This window comes from Protopterus annectens, chromosome 5.part1 (genome assembly GCF_019279795.1).
Source record: "Protopterus annectens isolate FY-2018-M chromosome 5.part1, PAN1.0, whole genome shotgun sequence".
Classification (NCBI taxonomy): Eukaryota; Metazoa; Chordata; order Ceratodontiformes; family Protopteridae; genus Protopterus; species Protopterus annectens.
Genome location: NC_056736.1, coordinates 678,705,727 through 678,721,056, shown reverse-complemented (window position 1 = coordinate 678,721,056; position 15,330 = coordinate 678,705,727). Strand labels below are relative to the sequence as shown.

The 15,330-nt window shown below is 41.0% G+C and overlaps 1 protein-coding gene across 7 annotated transcripts in view; it reads left to right on the top strand.

Annotated features, from left to right (window-relative positions):
* PARP4 (poly(ADP-ribose) polymerase family member 4) overlaps positions 1-15,330 on the top strand; it is a 2,883,551-nt gene that overhangs the window by 614,178 nt on the left and 2,254,043 nt on the right. For all 7 annotated transcript variants that reach the window (XM_044073295.1, XM_044073293.1, XM_044073297.1 and 4 more), the window contains one exon: positions 3,258-3,431. In XM_044073295.1, coding sequence (XP_043929230.1) covers positions 3,258-3,431 — 174 coding nt within the window. The remainder of the gene's footprint in view (positions 1-3,257; positions 3,432-15,330) is intronic.

Below are 15,330 nucleotides of genomic sequence, written 5' to 3'. Positions count from 1 at the left end.
CAATGTCAGGTCATCTTTGCACATCTTTTACTTCTTTTCTCTCATTAGTAACTGCAGAATAACCTAAAGGATATATAATACTTCCTGGAGCAACTCATCATGCTGTGTTAGTATTTACAATCTACTTACAATATCAGCTATATGTAGTTGATTTCCTGCTCTTTTTTTTTACTATGTAATACTTCCGTAGGTTAGGTAATATCCTCTGCATACTTGGATGCCTCTTGGACAAAGACTTTCCAAATATGTTTTTCAAGACTTTGTTTCCATGTGAAGATCTTTACAGTAGGTATATTTGTGGAATTTCTCTTATCCATACACTGTTCTAACAGTTCCTTTCGCAGTTAAAAATTGTCTTATGTTTGCTGGTGTACTGATATGCGCATTCCTACAATTCATTATTTACAGGTCAAGTCTTCAGTACTGCTGCAGTGAGTGAACTGGCTGTTTACTCAGTCTTTCATCAACATGTGATTCTTCAGTAAAAGGGTTGGAATGTAGATCATATTTTAGTGGGGTCCCTTTTAAATCAGCGAACCCTTAAAATAGCGAACGCTGTTCAATCGACTCTTTTTAATCGAAATGGCAAAATTCCGAATGCACGGAGCAGTGATTTTTTTTTTCCAGGAAAAAAAATCAATGGGCCGTTTTTGGGACTTTGCTATTTCCTCCACTGTAGTGCGATATTGAAGTTGGTATATTTATGTAGGGGAGATGTGGGGGGTGAAGCCCACCACTTTATTTTGTGTTTTTTTTTTTTTTTACTGAGCAGCAATTTTTTTTTTCCCCTGGGAAAAAAATCGCTGTTCTGAGTGTTCGGCATTTTGGTGTTTAGATGTTTTAGGGTTGATTATACAGTGTTCGCTATTTTAAGTGTTCACTGTTATAATATAGACCCTTTTAGTAGGTCTAATTTCATTTATCAAAATTACACTTACCCAAATTCCAAATCAGTGAGAGCACTTGTACAAAAGATGAAAATAATGAAGCCTCGGATCCCAGACAGTTATTCAAAGGGAAAATAACCACTTGGCCACCAGGACAAAGCAACTAACTGGAACAAATTCAAATCCACCAAAGTGTGGGGGGGAGAGGCTGCACCCCTGACACCCCCCCCAACCAAATATACCTACTCCAAGATCACATTACACTTGAGAAAAGGGTAAAGTTCACCATGGTGGCCAAGTGGTCATTTACCCTGTGAATAACTGTCGGTGATCCAAGGCTTCGTAATTCTCGTCTATCATACAAGTGGTCTCGCTGATTTAGAATTCAGGTAAATGTAATTTTGATAAATGAAAGTACACCCATTTTAGTGTGGTTCTAATAATGTCCATCACTAATACCTGGCAGATTGTTTAGTATAATCTGTTTTGCAGTTTGCCATCAGTACATTGTTTTACTCCAGTGCCCCACAAGCATGTAATTATCACGAAAGGTAGAGGGTGCCCAGTCCGCCAGTATCCATTTCATACTTCATAAGCTGGCAACATCACAAGCAGGTGTAACTAAAGACTTTGTGTACCTGGACTAGGAGACCCTTCTGACGATCAGTGTTGGGAGGTAGGAGCCAGAGGGAAAAAAATGAAATTGTCCGTGTTTCCTTTGTGTATTCTCAGCCATGCCCCTCACACCCCTCATTGTTGAAACAGGGGTGCCTGTTTACCCATGGACAATTTCCTATCTCAGGACCTTTTCCAGTCAGCCAGCGCTCAGTACCCGGAATAAGGAAAACCACTGCTGTAATAACCTACAGTGGAGAAGCCTCCTCATCCATTCATAAACCGTAGTTACAGTTTAATATTCAACATTCCTACCATAAACAAAAGAAAAGCTACCAACTGTATATCCACACTCATATTCTGCATTTATGGTTCTGGAAGTGCTCATTTCTGCTAGAGAAAAGTATTTTGGGGGTATTAGTCTGGGCTCATTTTGACAGTTTTCAGATTATTAAAATAAATATATGTATATGTATGTATGTGTGTGTATTTTTTTGTATTTAGTTTGCACTAAAAGAGCTTAGTCCATCCCCCCTCTGTTGCATTGACAGTTGGTCACAGCCTGACACTCCCACCCTATCCTTCACTCCCATACTTGACTTTTAAAAGTGTGCTATCATCCTTCCTTAGAGTTGGAAGCATATAGTTATTGGCCAGTAGATTTTCATGAACCGAGATGAAAACTTCATTATATTTCCATGCATAACTCTTTCCACCTAGAATTGGACTTATATCACACGTATATTCAAGTCTTATTCCCACAGTGCAATATAATTCACACCACTGACAGGAGAATGAATGAGTGAGGATTAGGCTATTGACCTATGGCTGGTGTCAGATGATCATCTATTTTTTTTCAGGCTAGGTGCCAAAAAAATAAGTAAATAAATAAAATGTCAGGTACAGATGCTGTGTTAACAGTTTCTTAATGAGCCCTGCTATTCATAACCTTGTGTGCAGTAGTGCGCAAATGAGATTCTGCAGGTGTGCACTCCTACATTAGCATGATTCATAAAACTGAACTGTGCTACTGTAAGGGCTGTGGACAAGCAGCATTGTGCACATTCTCTTTAAGAGGCCGTTTACAATGTTTTTCAGTGGTGGCAGTGCATGAAGTCCACACCCAGGTCTGCTGTTGTGGCAATGAAAGGTGAAAACATACAAATTGCTCCTTGGCAGTAGAGGGTTATGGTACATTAGCATAATCTGCTAATGTGGGGATCCAGTGCAGTGGGTGCTCTTATTGGCTGGAATACTGCTATATCACTGCTAGGGAACTATGACAGGCACTGAATGTGGTTGTGGTAGCAGGTTTGTCTGCATAACAAGCAACTCCATTGCCAGTGTGTTTATTTCTATTAAATTTAGTGCTGATCTGCTGCTCAAATGTGGTAACTGGCAACATATCATCAGGGAAGGAGAATCAGTGCAGTCCAAAGCACTGCACCAAGGTCCTGTAAGTTATCTCCTTGATACTGAACCTTACACAGTTTGGAGTAGTGTTTGTCAACGCAGTATGATCCTGGGGATCATCTGCATTTGTACTCTCCAGCGAAGTACTATAGTTACACAGTGTGTTAGCCTGCATATGAGGTGTTACCCCATTGTTTAAACTTGTTTTAGGAATTCCTGTTCCATGACGTACATTATTTATGAAAAGCACCAAAAAGTTTGTAATTTGTCAAACAGGCTTGTATTTTTTTCTTAATGTACATTGTTGTTTCTATAATTAACAGTTGTCTCATGGTTTTCTAGGTCATTAAAGCTGAAGGTGTTTTACTTCGTGCTAAGAAAGCTTTGGACAGAGCAGCAGATACAGCTGAGCAGTGGGATATAATCTTAGAATTCTATCGACTTCTGCCTTTAAAGGGAAATGTGGACTTGAGTATTAACAAGAAAATGCTGTCTCAGAAATATGACCTTTGCCAGGTAATGCCGAGCAGTTTTGCTGCAGTGTTTTTTAGCCCTCTTTCTTTTTTCTTTTTGTGTATCACCGACTTAAAACTTGATTGATCATACTGTTCCTATTAGCTGTCACTTGTTTTTATGAATGCATCTTGGCCTGAAACAAATGACAGAGCATATGAGGGTACTTCACACTCCTTGTAAGTCCAGATCAGACATGAAGAATGTAGTCAGTCACTGAAACAGATAGATTTTGCTAATATTTTTCACTAGAGTGGATTTTTTTCCTCGTTTTAATTCCTCAAAGGTTACAGTCCTTGGAGAACACCAAGTGTATGCTTCCCACCCATTCTCAAGTCCATCTTGAAATTTTACTTACCTTATTTCTGATGACATTGTATATAATACTGGTCTGTTTTGAAATTCCACTTAACTTTAGGCACTGTATGTAATCATACATTTTTTCATTCTGTACAGGCAGCAAGTGTCTTTTTTTTGGAAACCAGACAAATGTGCTGATCTGCAAACATTTTTCTTTCATGGCCCAGACTATAGGAACATAGTGGTAGAAAGAATCCCAACCCCAAGAGTGCTTGGGGTCCAGCAAACAGATCTCAAAGAGAAACAATTCAGAGGGAGTACACGATCACCAGGCAAATTATTCGGTTGAGAACAGTTTGTAGAACTTAAAGTAATTCAGTAAATTTTATCAGAATTATTTCCATAGGCTTGTTTTTTCCTGATCCATGTAAAGATACATTTCCAACAGAGAAATCATCCGAATAGACACAAGATGAGTGCTTTTACCCAGATTGTGTGGGCTTCCTCAGATAAGCTGTATATTTTATGTACTTTATATATTCTTCCATCAAAGGGGCTTTGCAAAAGTAGGATATGTCATGGCCTGCTGGTTGATGGTTTCTAAGGGAAGGTGATCGTAGATTGTGATTAGTGTGGTAAAACATCTTAATTTGGATGGGAGTTGTGATTGGGCCAGAGAGGAGTGTTTCTCAACCAGGTCACTGTGTAAACTAAGTTTTCAAAACTTTTAGAAATATATGGAAATGTGAGTGAATTTTTTATTATTATTTATCACAAAAGAAAAAATAAATATTTTGCAGGTTTTTTTAGTATAGACATATTTCTGAGATTACAAGAGTTTCTTTATGGAAATGTTTACCTTAGTTTCAACAGACATTCCAAGCCTGTGGTACATTTTGTTGTTGATTGTTTTGTTTTCCTTGTTTGCTCGTAATCTTAAAAAAAAAAAAAAAAAAAAAAAAAACTTTTGCATCCTGGCTTCATTTGATCAATGGCTTAACTCATTCCATCTAGTGGAGCTCTCAAAGTTTGCATGTAAATTCCAAATGGCAGGACCTACGTTTTTTGATAGAATCAAATTATTTTCTCTCATTTCAAACAAATGTTCATATCTCTGGATCCATACGGGTTACTGAAGAAGTGTAAATCGCAACCTGGTCAACACAGATTATTTTTATAGTGGTGGTATTCTTTATGTTTTAGGTCTTAAACTGGATTTTGTAAGTCACAGTAAGCAAATTAAGTTTGTAATATTTTGTAACCAGCTTACAATATCTCAGCAACCACTCATGATACACACGTACTGTCACCAGCATTTTGTTCATCTAGCTGAGAGCTTTCATATGAGGCCAAGCAGTTCTGCCTCTGCTCTTTGGGTGTTGAAATATTTAGAAAAAGATTAAATATACGACAATGTCTGTGTTGTCTGTTCACTCAGAACAGTGTACAGTTAGTGTAGGCTTTATTGAATCTGGCCCATTATTTTAGGTTTATGGAATTGTAAGATGTACCCTAGAACTTAACAGGAGGTAATATAGTCACTAAAACTGAAAAGTAGAATATAAATGGTCCAATATTTTAAGAGCTGATAAATTTCCCGGGCTAAATGGAATGAGCAATCTTAAACCTGTATTAAAAATGAAGTTATTTAGATGAATTAACATTTAGTTTAATTGCTGAAATATTTTTAATTAATGAAATACTGATAGTTAATTTAACCAGTAAGTTTGTACCGATTATGTATTTATTAAGTTCCATTATACAAGTTTTTTTTTTTTTGCTCTCCATTGAACAATTTGAAAGTGTATTTGCAAAAGATTAAAGCTTGTTGGTTGTGTTGATTTTTTAATAAATTATCTTTGTGTCTCTTTGATATGTTTTTTTTTTCCTTCACACCTGCTATCATACCAAGATAGCGAGGTAGTCCAGGAGATTTCTCCATTTCTGTTTGGAAGTCAATCATTTTCATTTCGGAGCACTGCCCTTTGTTCTCACCACAGCCCCCAGGAAGTTCACTAAGTAAAATACGCAGTCGTGGCAGCATATGTTAGGCTGCAGGTGTTTCCCTACTTGGGCAACTGGCTCCTCACCACATCACCAGGGCTCTACTAATTCAGTGCAGGGACTTCCTGATGTTCTTCATCTCACATTGCTGCAGTCCTAACACTTGGGTAGTCCGCTGTCCCTCGGTCGGCCCGAATATCAGAGTATAAGGCTGACGTCGGTCAAGGCGCATTTGACTGACATCAGAACGTCAGGGTACAAATGCGCATGACCGACGTCACATCCTCAGTCTTTTTTGCCGCATGGTCCGATGCAGAAGCAGTGTTGCAAGTGCCGTTCGGCGTTCTGAAATTTTTAGAATTCGGAGTTTCAGACCGAAGTCAGAGTTGGTTAAGTACCCCGTTGGGGAATATTTTGGTTTTTTCTTGCCTCAGTGGTTTACCGGATGTCAGAAAAAGTGAATAACTGTATTTCTTGTGGGAAACAGATACCGCATAGGGATTACCATAATTTGTGTATACCTTGTTTAGGACCTGAGCACGACGTTGTTGGATGCCGCTTTTGTGCTAGGTTTAATAAACGCACTATAAAGCGTAGGTTGGATTGTGCAAGGTTGGTCTTTGGGAAGCGGTGCAATTACAAAATGCCGTCGGATGCTGCGACGCCGGCTTCCTCAAAGAAGCGCAAGGACAAGGCAGTTAAACCTAGGTTAGAGGAGTCGTCCGAACCGGACGCCAGTTCTTTAGAGGTGTCAGTGGAACCGGTGGTTCCGACGGAGGCCTCTCTGGAGACCCAGGGAGAAACTTTGATTTTACAGGATGTGGCCTCCCAGGAGGCAGGGCAGGCTGTAGGGGCTTCTCAAGTTACTGTGCTCCCCTCCCTTCCTAAGGGATCTAGGCCCTCTCTTTCTGCTTCCAAGGCTTCTCCTAGAGGCAGGTCTAGTTTAGCTTCTGTGGGTGTCACTCCCAGTTCTTCAGGTGCTGTGCCCAAGAAGCACATGCTCAAAATGGCAGAGGATTTAATTACTTTGATTAGAGGCTCTATGCCCCCTCCTGATAAGAGGCCTAGGATGGAACCTGTGTTGGGGGATTATGAGCAGGCTTGGATGTGTCTGAGTCTTCGGCTGAAGACTTGCAGGAGTATTCTCATTATTCTGATTCTGATGTGGATGATTCTACTCCTTCTGCTTCTCCTCCTGAGGATTTTTCTTTTCAGAGACCCTTCACTCCATGAGAGAGCATTTTAAATGGGAAGGTCAGGATTTCTCTGATTCCAGGAAAAGGCTTAGGGAATTTTTGTTTTTACCCCAGCATAGGCCTTTAGCTATACCTCCTGTTCTGAATGTGGTGGAAGATGTGTTTGCAGAGGCTTCTCTTAATCCTGATTCTTTGCCTCCTGCTCCTGTTAAACCGGATAGATATTACAGGGTGCCTGAAGCTCATAAGTATCTTTTTAAGAGTCCTAGGGCAGACCCAGAAACTGTTAGCCAGGGGCCTAAGGGTGTTAAGGCTTCTGTTGTCAAGAATCCGGTTCCTGCAGATAAAGAGGCCAGGGCCTTGGATAGATGGGGAAAGAAAGTTTATACTTCTTCCACTCTAGCCATGAGAGCTTTGAATTGCCAGTTTCACATGTTGAAATATCAAAATTATCTCCTTTCTCAGTTGAAATCTAAGGTTGATGCTCTGGCGGAAGGTATTGACTGTAAAGAGTTACAAGATTTAGTGCATGTTTCTGAACAGGTGGGTAAGCATTCTTTGCAATGTGGTTTTGATGCTGTACAGGCCTCGTCTAGGGTGGCTGCCACTGGGTCAGTTCTTCGAGGCATGCCTGGCTGAGGGATCAAAATTTATCTGACCATGTTAAAACTAGGATTTTGGATGCCCCTTTGCAATCTGATGTCTTGTTTGGTTCTCCTGTTGAGGCAGTTTTAAAGAAAATGGAAGACAAGGCTAAGTCTATGCAGACTGTTAAAGATTTTTTGCAGGTTCAGCCTCCAAAGTTTAGTAGAAATTGGCCTACTAAAGGGTGGACGTATCCTTCTTATGATTCCCAGTCTAGGGGTAGATCTAGACGTGGCAGGGGCAGAGGTCAGGGCTCTTTCAGGCCCAGGACGGGGAGTTCTCCTGCACAGTCTTCGAGTGAGGGCAGGGTCAGTCCTTTCGTAAACAGACCCAATGACCTACCTTTTCAGCTGCCAGAACCTTCTCGCCTGGCAGCACCTTTAGGAGGAAGGTTGGCACTTTTCAAAGAAAATTGGAGTTTGATTACCCAAGACAGATGGGTACTGGATATCATACATCACGGTTACAGGTTTTATTTCCATACCTTGCCTCCTTTCAAAGGCATGCCAGACATTCCTCCTCAACAAAGAATAGAGGCTCACAAGCAAATTTCACTGCTGCTCCAAATAGGGGCCATACAGCCGGTTCCTATGCCAGAAAGGGGCCTAGGATTTTATTCTCGCCTGTTCCTAGTCCCAAAGAAGGGGAACACGTGGAGACCAATTTTGGATTTATCTATCCTCAACACTTATCTGGACATTCCCAAGTTCAAAATGTTGACGTTGCAGCAGCTTTTACCTCTGCTGGGCAAGGATCATTGGATGGTAACTTTGGATCTCAAGGAGGCTTACCTTCATGTTCCTATCAGACTAAGTTGCAGGAAGTATCTGCGTTTTCGAGCTGGGACTTCTCACTATCAGTTCTCTGCATTGCCCTTTGGCTTATCTACTGCGCCCAGAGTGTTCACGAAAGTTCTGGCTCCAGTGATAGCTTTCTTCAGGCTAAAAGGAATACAGATCTATCCTTATTTGGACGACTGCCTGATTCTGGCTCAAGGAAGGAAGAGCTTCTTCATCATTTGGAATATGTGATAGCAGTGCTAAGATGCCCGGGGTATTCTGTGAGCGAAATAAAGTCCAGTCTAGTACCCTCTCAAGACATGTGCTTTCTGGGTGTGAGACTGAATACAGCATCCCAGATGGCCTTTTAACCCCGGGCAAACAAAAGAGTCTATCCCTTTACTTCCATCAGCTATCTCATCAGTCCGGGCTGACTGCAAGGACAGTCCTTCAAGCCTTAGGGTTCATGGCATCTTGTATTCTGGTGCTTCCCAATGCCAAACTGCATATGAGGAAGCTACAATGGTATCTCAAAATGTATGGACACAGCACTGCCAGGATCTGGACACTGTCATTCAAATAATACCTTGCATTCAAAAGGAATTTTTGTGGTGGGCTCAGGAATGTCACCTAAACAAGGGACTCTCTGTGACCCGGCCAGAGGCGAGTCAGATTTTAACAACAGATGCCTCAGACATAGCTTGGGGAGCTCATCTAAATGGAAAGTGGATACAAGACAAGTGGCCTGCCAGACTACAACATCTACATATCAACATGAAGGAGATGTTAGCAGTCCAGTTTGCATTAATAGCTTTCAAGGATTTACTTCTTCCAGGACAGGTGTTGATTCTAACAGACAACACAACTGTCATGTGGTACATCAACAAGCAAGGGGGAACACATTCTTATCCTCTATGCAGGCAAGCAATGATTTTGTGGGAGACGGCTCTCAGTTTACAACTAAGTCTTCAGGCAAGGTTTCTGCCGGAGCACAGAACTCCTTAGCAGATGTGTTAAGCAGACAAATCATGGATCCCCACGAGTGGAAACTAGATCTTCATGTATTTCAGAAATTGACAGTGTCCTGGGGAACTCCAGACATAGATCTGTTTGCTTCTCCACTAAACCACCAGCTGCCAAAGTTTTGCACAAAGGTTTCATCCCACAGCTTGGAAAGTGGATGCTCTTTCTTTCAGTTGGGAAAATCTTCATGTGTATGCCTTTCCACCTCTGCCTCTCCTCCCAAAGGTACTTCTGAAGGTCAGACAGGACAAGCCAAGGATGATTTTGATAGCTCCAGATTGGCCTCGACAGCACTGGTACCCACTACTGAGAAGTCTAGCACGGAAGCCTCCATGGCCTTTGCCTTTGATTCCACATCTGTTGTCCCAGGAGGACAGTCATTTGCTCAATGTCAAACTTCACTCTCTTCACCTAACAGCATGGCATATTCTGTTTTGAACCATAGAGGGTCTCAACTTCCACAACAAGTTTTGAATGTGATTTTGGAAGCTAGAAGGCCTAGTACAAGGAAAGTGTACGCAGATAAATGGAAGAGATTTTTATTTTGGAGTGCAGCTAAGGATTTGGATGTTTCTGAGCCTGATTTAAGTGTGGCTCTTCAATACCTTACTGAGTTATTGGACAAAGGTTTGTCCTTCTCTTCTATTAAGATTCATGCTACAGCAATTTCAGCTCACTACGATTGTGACCCACCATTGTTTTCTCATCCTTTATTCAAGCAATTTCTTAGAGGGGCAAAGAATATAAGACCCCCACGAAGAGCTCCTACTCCTGCTTGGGATCTCAATTTTATGTTGGAGAAACTCACTCTACAACCTTTTGAGCCTGCAGCTACTGCTGAGTTGAAATATTTGTCATGGAAGACTGCTTTTTTGTTGGCCATTACCTCTGCAAGAAGGGTTTCTGAATTGCAGGCCCTTATGGCAGTTGAGCCTTTCTTAATTTTCCACAAGGATAGGGTATCTTTACGTACTAATCCTTCCTTTATGCCTAAAGTGGTTTCTAGTGTGGCTTTAAACCAAACCATTCATTTGCCTACTTTTTATGCAAATCCCCAAACTAAAGGGGAAAAGATTTTGCACACTTTAGATGTTCACAGGCAGTTCGATATTATTTGGACAGAACTAAAGGGTTCAGACAATCTCAGCAGTTATTAGTTTCTTTTGCTTTGTGCTCTCAGGGCAAGCCCGTGTCAAAACAAACTATTTCTAAGTGGATTGGATTTTGCATTGCTTTCTGTTATTCCCATCATGGCAAAGAGATTCCAGCTGGGATTAGACCTCATTCCACTAGGGCTACTGCCACTTCAACAGCTTTTTGAGGGGTGGCTACTAAGGATATTTTGGAGGCAGCCACTTGGAGTTCAGTGCATACCTTCTCTAAGCATTACCACCTTCCATTATACTCTAAATCCAGGGCTGGTTTTGCCACTGCTGTGTTGCAGGGCATTTTGGCAACTCCTGCTTCATTATAGTTTAGCCATCCTCCCTTACCTCTGCTTTGGGATTCTACCCAAGTGTTAGGACTGCAGCAATGTGAGATGAAGAACATAGTACAGTTTTGTACCTACCATAAATGTAGATGTTCGAAGATCCACATTGCTGCAGTCCAATTCTCCCTCCTTCCCTCTGTTGTTTGAGGTGGTTGTGTGGGTTGGGTTATCCATCTGAGGTATATTGCATTTTGTATATATTGTATATATTATACATATTTTTGGTGTTAGGCTAGTTGGTTGTTTAGTTGTGGTCTATGGGTTTTGACCTTTCTTTTTAGGGTCTTCTGACATCTGGGGCAAGAAAAGACTGAGGATGTGACGTCGGTCATGCGCATTTGTACCCTGACGTTCTGATGTCAGTCAAATGCGCCTTGACCGACGTCAGCCTTATACTCTGATATTCGGGCCGACCGAGGGACAGCGGACTACCCACGTGTTAGGACTGCAGCAATGTGGATCTTCGAACATCTACATTTATGGTAGGTACAAAACTGTACTTTCCATCTAACCCCATACTTGGGAATTACAATCAGCCTTGCCAAAAGCCAGATGACACCAGCAAATTGCCAGTCTTCCTTAATCCAGAATTCTGTCTCTACATCGTATAGCTTCAGAAGTCCTTTCTCATTTCAACCCTCCAACAAGACTTGTCCTATTATTAGACGTCATTGATCACACAAGTACCTCAGACAAGATTTTACATGTGGGTTCTAAAGTGGACATTTTCTCTGCAGAGGTCCATGATTGATCAACCCCTTCAAGCCCCAGTACATCTCACAAAAGTATGCAGAAACAACATCTGTTGGTGGTTGACCTTCCTGATAGTAACATGAAGTCAACCATTCACCCTACCATCCTGATAGCCACTGTGTCTACGGATGCTTCCATTCTGGAGTGGGAGGCATTACAAATGGAAGATGGTTCAAGGCACATGGTCAGCAGCAGGCGCCAGTCTTTATATCAACATCTTGGAGATGAGGGCAATCCTCCTAGTGTTGCAGAAATTTCAAGATTCCCTTCCCAAGGGTGTGAAATCCATCCAGACAGACAACGTGGCAGTAGTCTGGTATGTCATCAAGCAAGGAAGGAATCTGTTCATACCTGTAGTGCTTTGGAGCCAAGAGTGTGTGACAGTGAGCAACTGTCTTCCCAAAAATTTCCTGATCGAAAGGCACATCAGAGGGACTTCCACTGGACAAACTGAGCAGGTCTATTCTTCTGCCGCACAAGCTGTCACTTTGTCAGTGGGTGGTAGCAGTGATTTTCAGGCATTAGGGCCAACATCATTTCAATCTTTTCACTTCCCATATAAACAAATGCAGCAGCTACTCTTCCCTGATTTTTCCACAGGGGCGGTTACTGAGGGATGCTCTAGTCCACATTTGGATCTCCTATATACCTTTCCACCCTTTACATGATAACCAAGTTTCTTCAAAAAGCCTTGAGGTGCAAGGGAACCATAATTCTCATTGCACCCTTTTGTCCCCGGCAAGTTTGGTTCCCCTTTCTCTAATCTTATCTGAAATACCCTCCATGGGTGCTGTGTCCACGTCCAGACTTTCTGCTTCACTCATGTGGTCAGCCTCACAGAGACATAAAAACTCTGAAATTGACTGCATGGTTACTGCAGTTATAATGGTGGCCAGAAACTCCAGGCTGTCTACTGCAGTCATTCATATTTTGTTGGCTTACAAAAAACAAACTCAAGGAAGGTTTATCTTTACAAATGGGAAATATTTGCCGTATGACCTTCTTCCAAAGATTTAGACCTTTTTTCAGCTCCACTACCACCCATTTTAGATTTCGTATTGGGTTTGTTTCAGAAAGCTGCTAGTTTCTCAATCACCAAAGTGCAGTAAGCAGCCATTTCCAATTTTTATGTGGGCCAAAATCAAACTTCCATTGCCTCTCTGAAAATGTCCAAGGCTTTTTTGAAGGGAATTTTTCCTCAGACCTACAGTCAAGGATCTAGTTCCTTTATGGGGTATTACTATCATGCTGCTGACATTAACTAGCTCTCCCTTTGAACCAGCATCCTCAGTGGAATTGGAATTTCTTACTTGGAAGACAGTCTTTCTAATAGCAATTCCCTAAGCTAGGAGGATTTCTGAGCCGCAAATGTTGTCTTGCAGACTCCCTTACTTATTTTTCATGAGGATAGGATATACTTGCAAACTAATCCTCATGTTCTCCTTATAGTGGCCTCTGAAGCTAATCTTAACCAAATGGTTGATCTATCAGTTTTCTTTCCAAATTTTTCCAACAAAGGGGGCTATAAATTACATTTGATGGACATTCATCATCCACTCTGATTTTACCTATGTCTCACAAAGGTCATGAGAAAGTCAGACAATTTTTTCTTTCCTTCTCCAATACCAAACTGGACTAACAAGTTTTTAAGGTGAGTTTGTCCAGGTGGCTTTACAACTGCATCTCCTTTTATTTACAAAAAAAATAAGATTAAACTTATCTGACAAAGCCAAGGCTCTTTCAACTAGAGCTGTGGCTACCTGCATTGCTTACTTTGCTAGAGTAACCTTAGATGAGATATGTGCTGCAGCTACTTGATCTACAGTTCATACTTTTGTGTCACATAAGACTGGATGTCCAATCTCAGTCTTGTACATCTTTTAGCTCCACCATACTCTGAATAGCCTTCCAGACCTCCCAGGATTCAAATAGCTTGGGAATCTGCCCTATCCTTTGTGTCTCATGGAAAAGACATCATCTGATACAAAAGTTATGTACTTACAGAAACCCTAGCTCTGTGTTGTCTTGTTCCATCCAGCTCAGCTTTCCCTCTCTCTGTTCCCCATCCTAAATTGTCACTTTTTTGCTCTCAGATGATTGATTGGACCTAACCAGGGGCCTTGTCTTGTTTGACAGCTTGAATCTGTTGTTCATGTCTTATTGAATTATCACTTAAAGACATAATCAAACATACATTGACAGAAAAGAAAACAAACCATGTTAAAATTTATTTTCCATTTACATACATTATTAATCACATGTTTTCTTTCTTGCTATTATCAGTCCAACATTGCATAAATTGTTATATTCCTGCCTTCCTGCTTTCCATTAAACCTTATCCTCCTTCCTCCCCTGAACTTTATTCTGCATGTATTGTTCACGTTCATTTTGATGTAATTTGCTCCTTCCATTTTGTAAAGATCCGTCTTCCAGTTCTTTTGTATATTTTATAATATTCAGTAATTCTTGTATATTTTTTAGTTTATACTTTTAATTTCCATTTTCTAGTTAGTTTTTTTGGCAGCAAATATAATTAAACTTAATAAGGTCTTACTATGTCTAGGCAATTCAGATAATGTGTACTAGATCAAAAGAATCATTTCCTTACTTTTACAGCCATTTGCTCAACCAATATTTTTGATAAGAGTACTGTGTAGGGAATTTTTAAAATCTGCCAACTCATTACACTTCCAAAAAGCTGTTATTAATGTTAGATGCCCAATTCAATTATGTAGGTTAATAGGCCTGTGCTGTATCCACTTGCTGAAGTACTAGCTACAACTAGGCAAACTCAGCTTGAAGTATTCTAGGGACCAGAGAGAATTATGGGTTGGGGGGGCACCAGACACCTGGAGCCACGCTCTGGTAATTCACCCTTTAAGACAGATAATACAAGACAATACAGATCTAGCATTATGGTAAATGTATAACATTTGATTGTCTCTGGGGATCATAGAACCAATGCCCCTAGCTCAGATAAGGAAAGGTTTTTATTCAAGAATTTTTCCTTGCATCACAGAAAGTAGGAGTTTTGGAGACCAGTCCTAAAAAGTAATTGACTGGCCATAATCTGCCAGCATCGCAAACACAACCAACCAAGGTGGGGAGGCTGCACCCCCTCATCCCCCCTAACTGCATATACCAATTCCAAGATTTCACTACAGTGGAGGATAGGGCAAATTTAAAAGGTTTCCCTTCACTTACCTTATGCATCATGTTACTTCCTGGTTGTTGGCCAATTATGGCCATTTGATGAATTCATGTTGGTGATGTCGTTGTTCGGTAATTGTCGGTTTCACTATCTTCCATTCGATATTTCGCCTTTTGCATTTTTTATTTTTTGGTAGCCAAACATAGACCCAAAATAGTAACCCTTTCAAATATACAAGATAAGGCATTTTAGGGCATGAAAAGTTAAAACCAAGGTGCTATACAACAACCATACAACTACAGGCACACAGTGCAGAGCATGCAAGATGAGGCTAGTATGACTGATCCCTGAGGTACCAGCCTAAACCCTTGTTGCAGAAATCTGCTTCCAGTGCACCCAGGAAAGTTCACTATTCATTAACCCAAGATGTAAAGTAAATTAGATCAGTTGTGATGGAAGGATATAAGAGCGTTTATCACTGTTGCAGTGCTGGGCAGATAAGTTCCCTTGGGGGGGGGGGGGGTTCCATTTTATTTTTTATTAAAGAAGTTGTACTTGT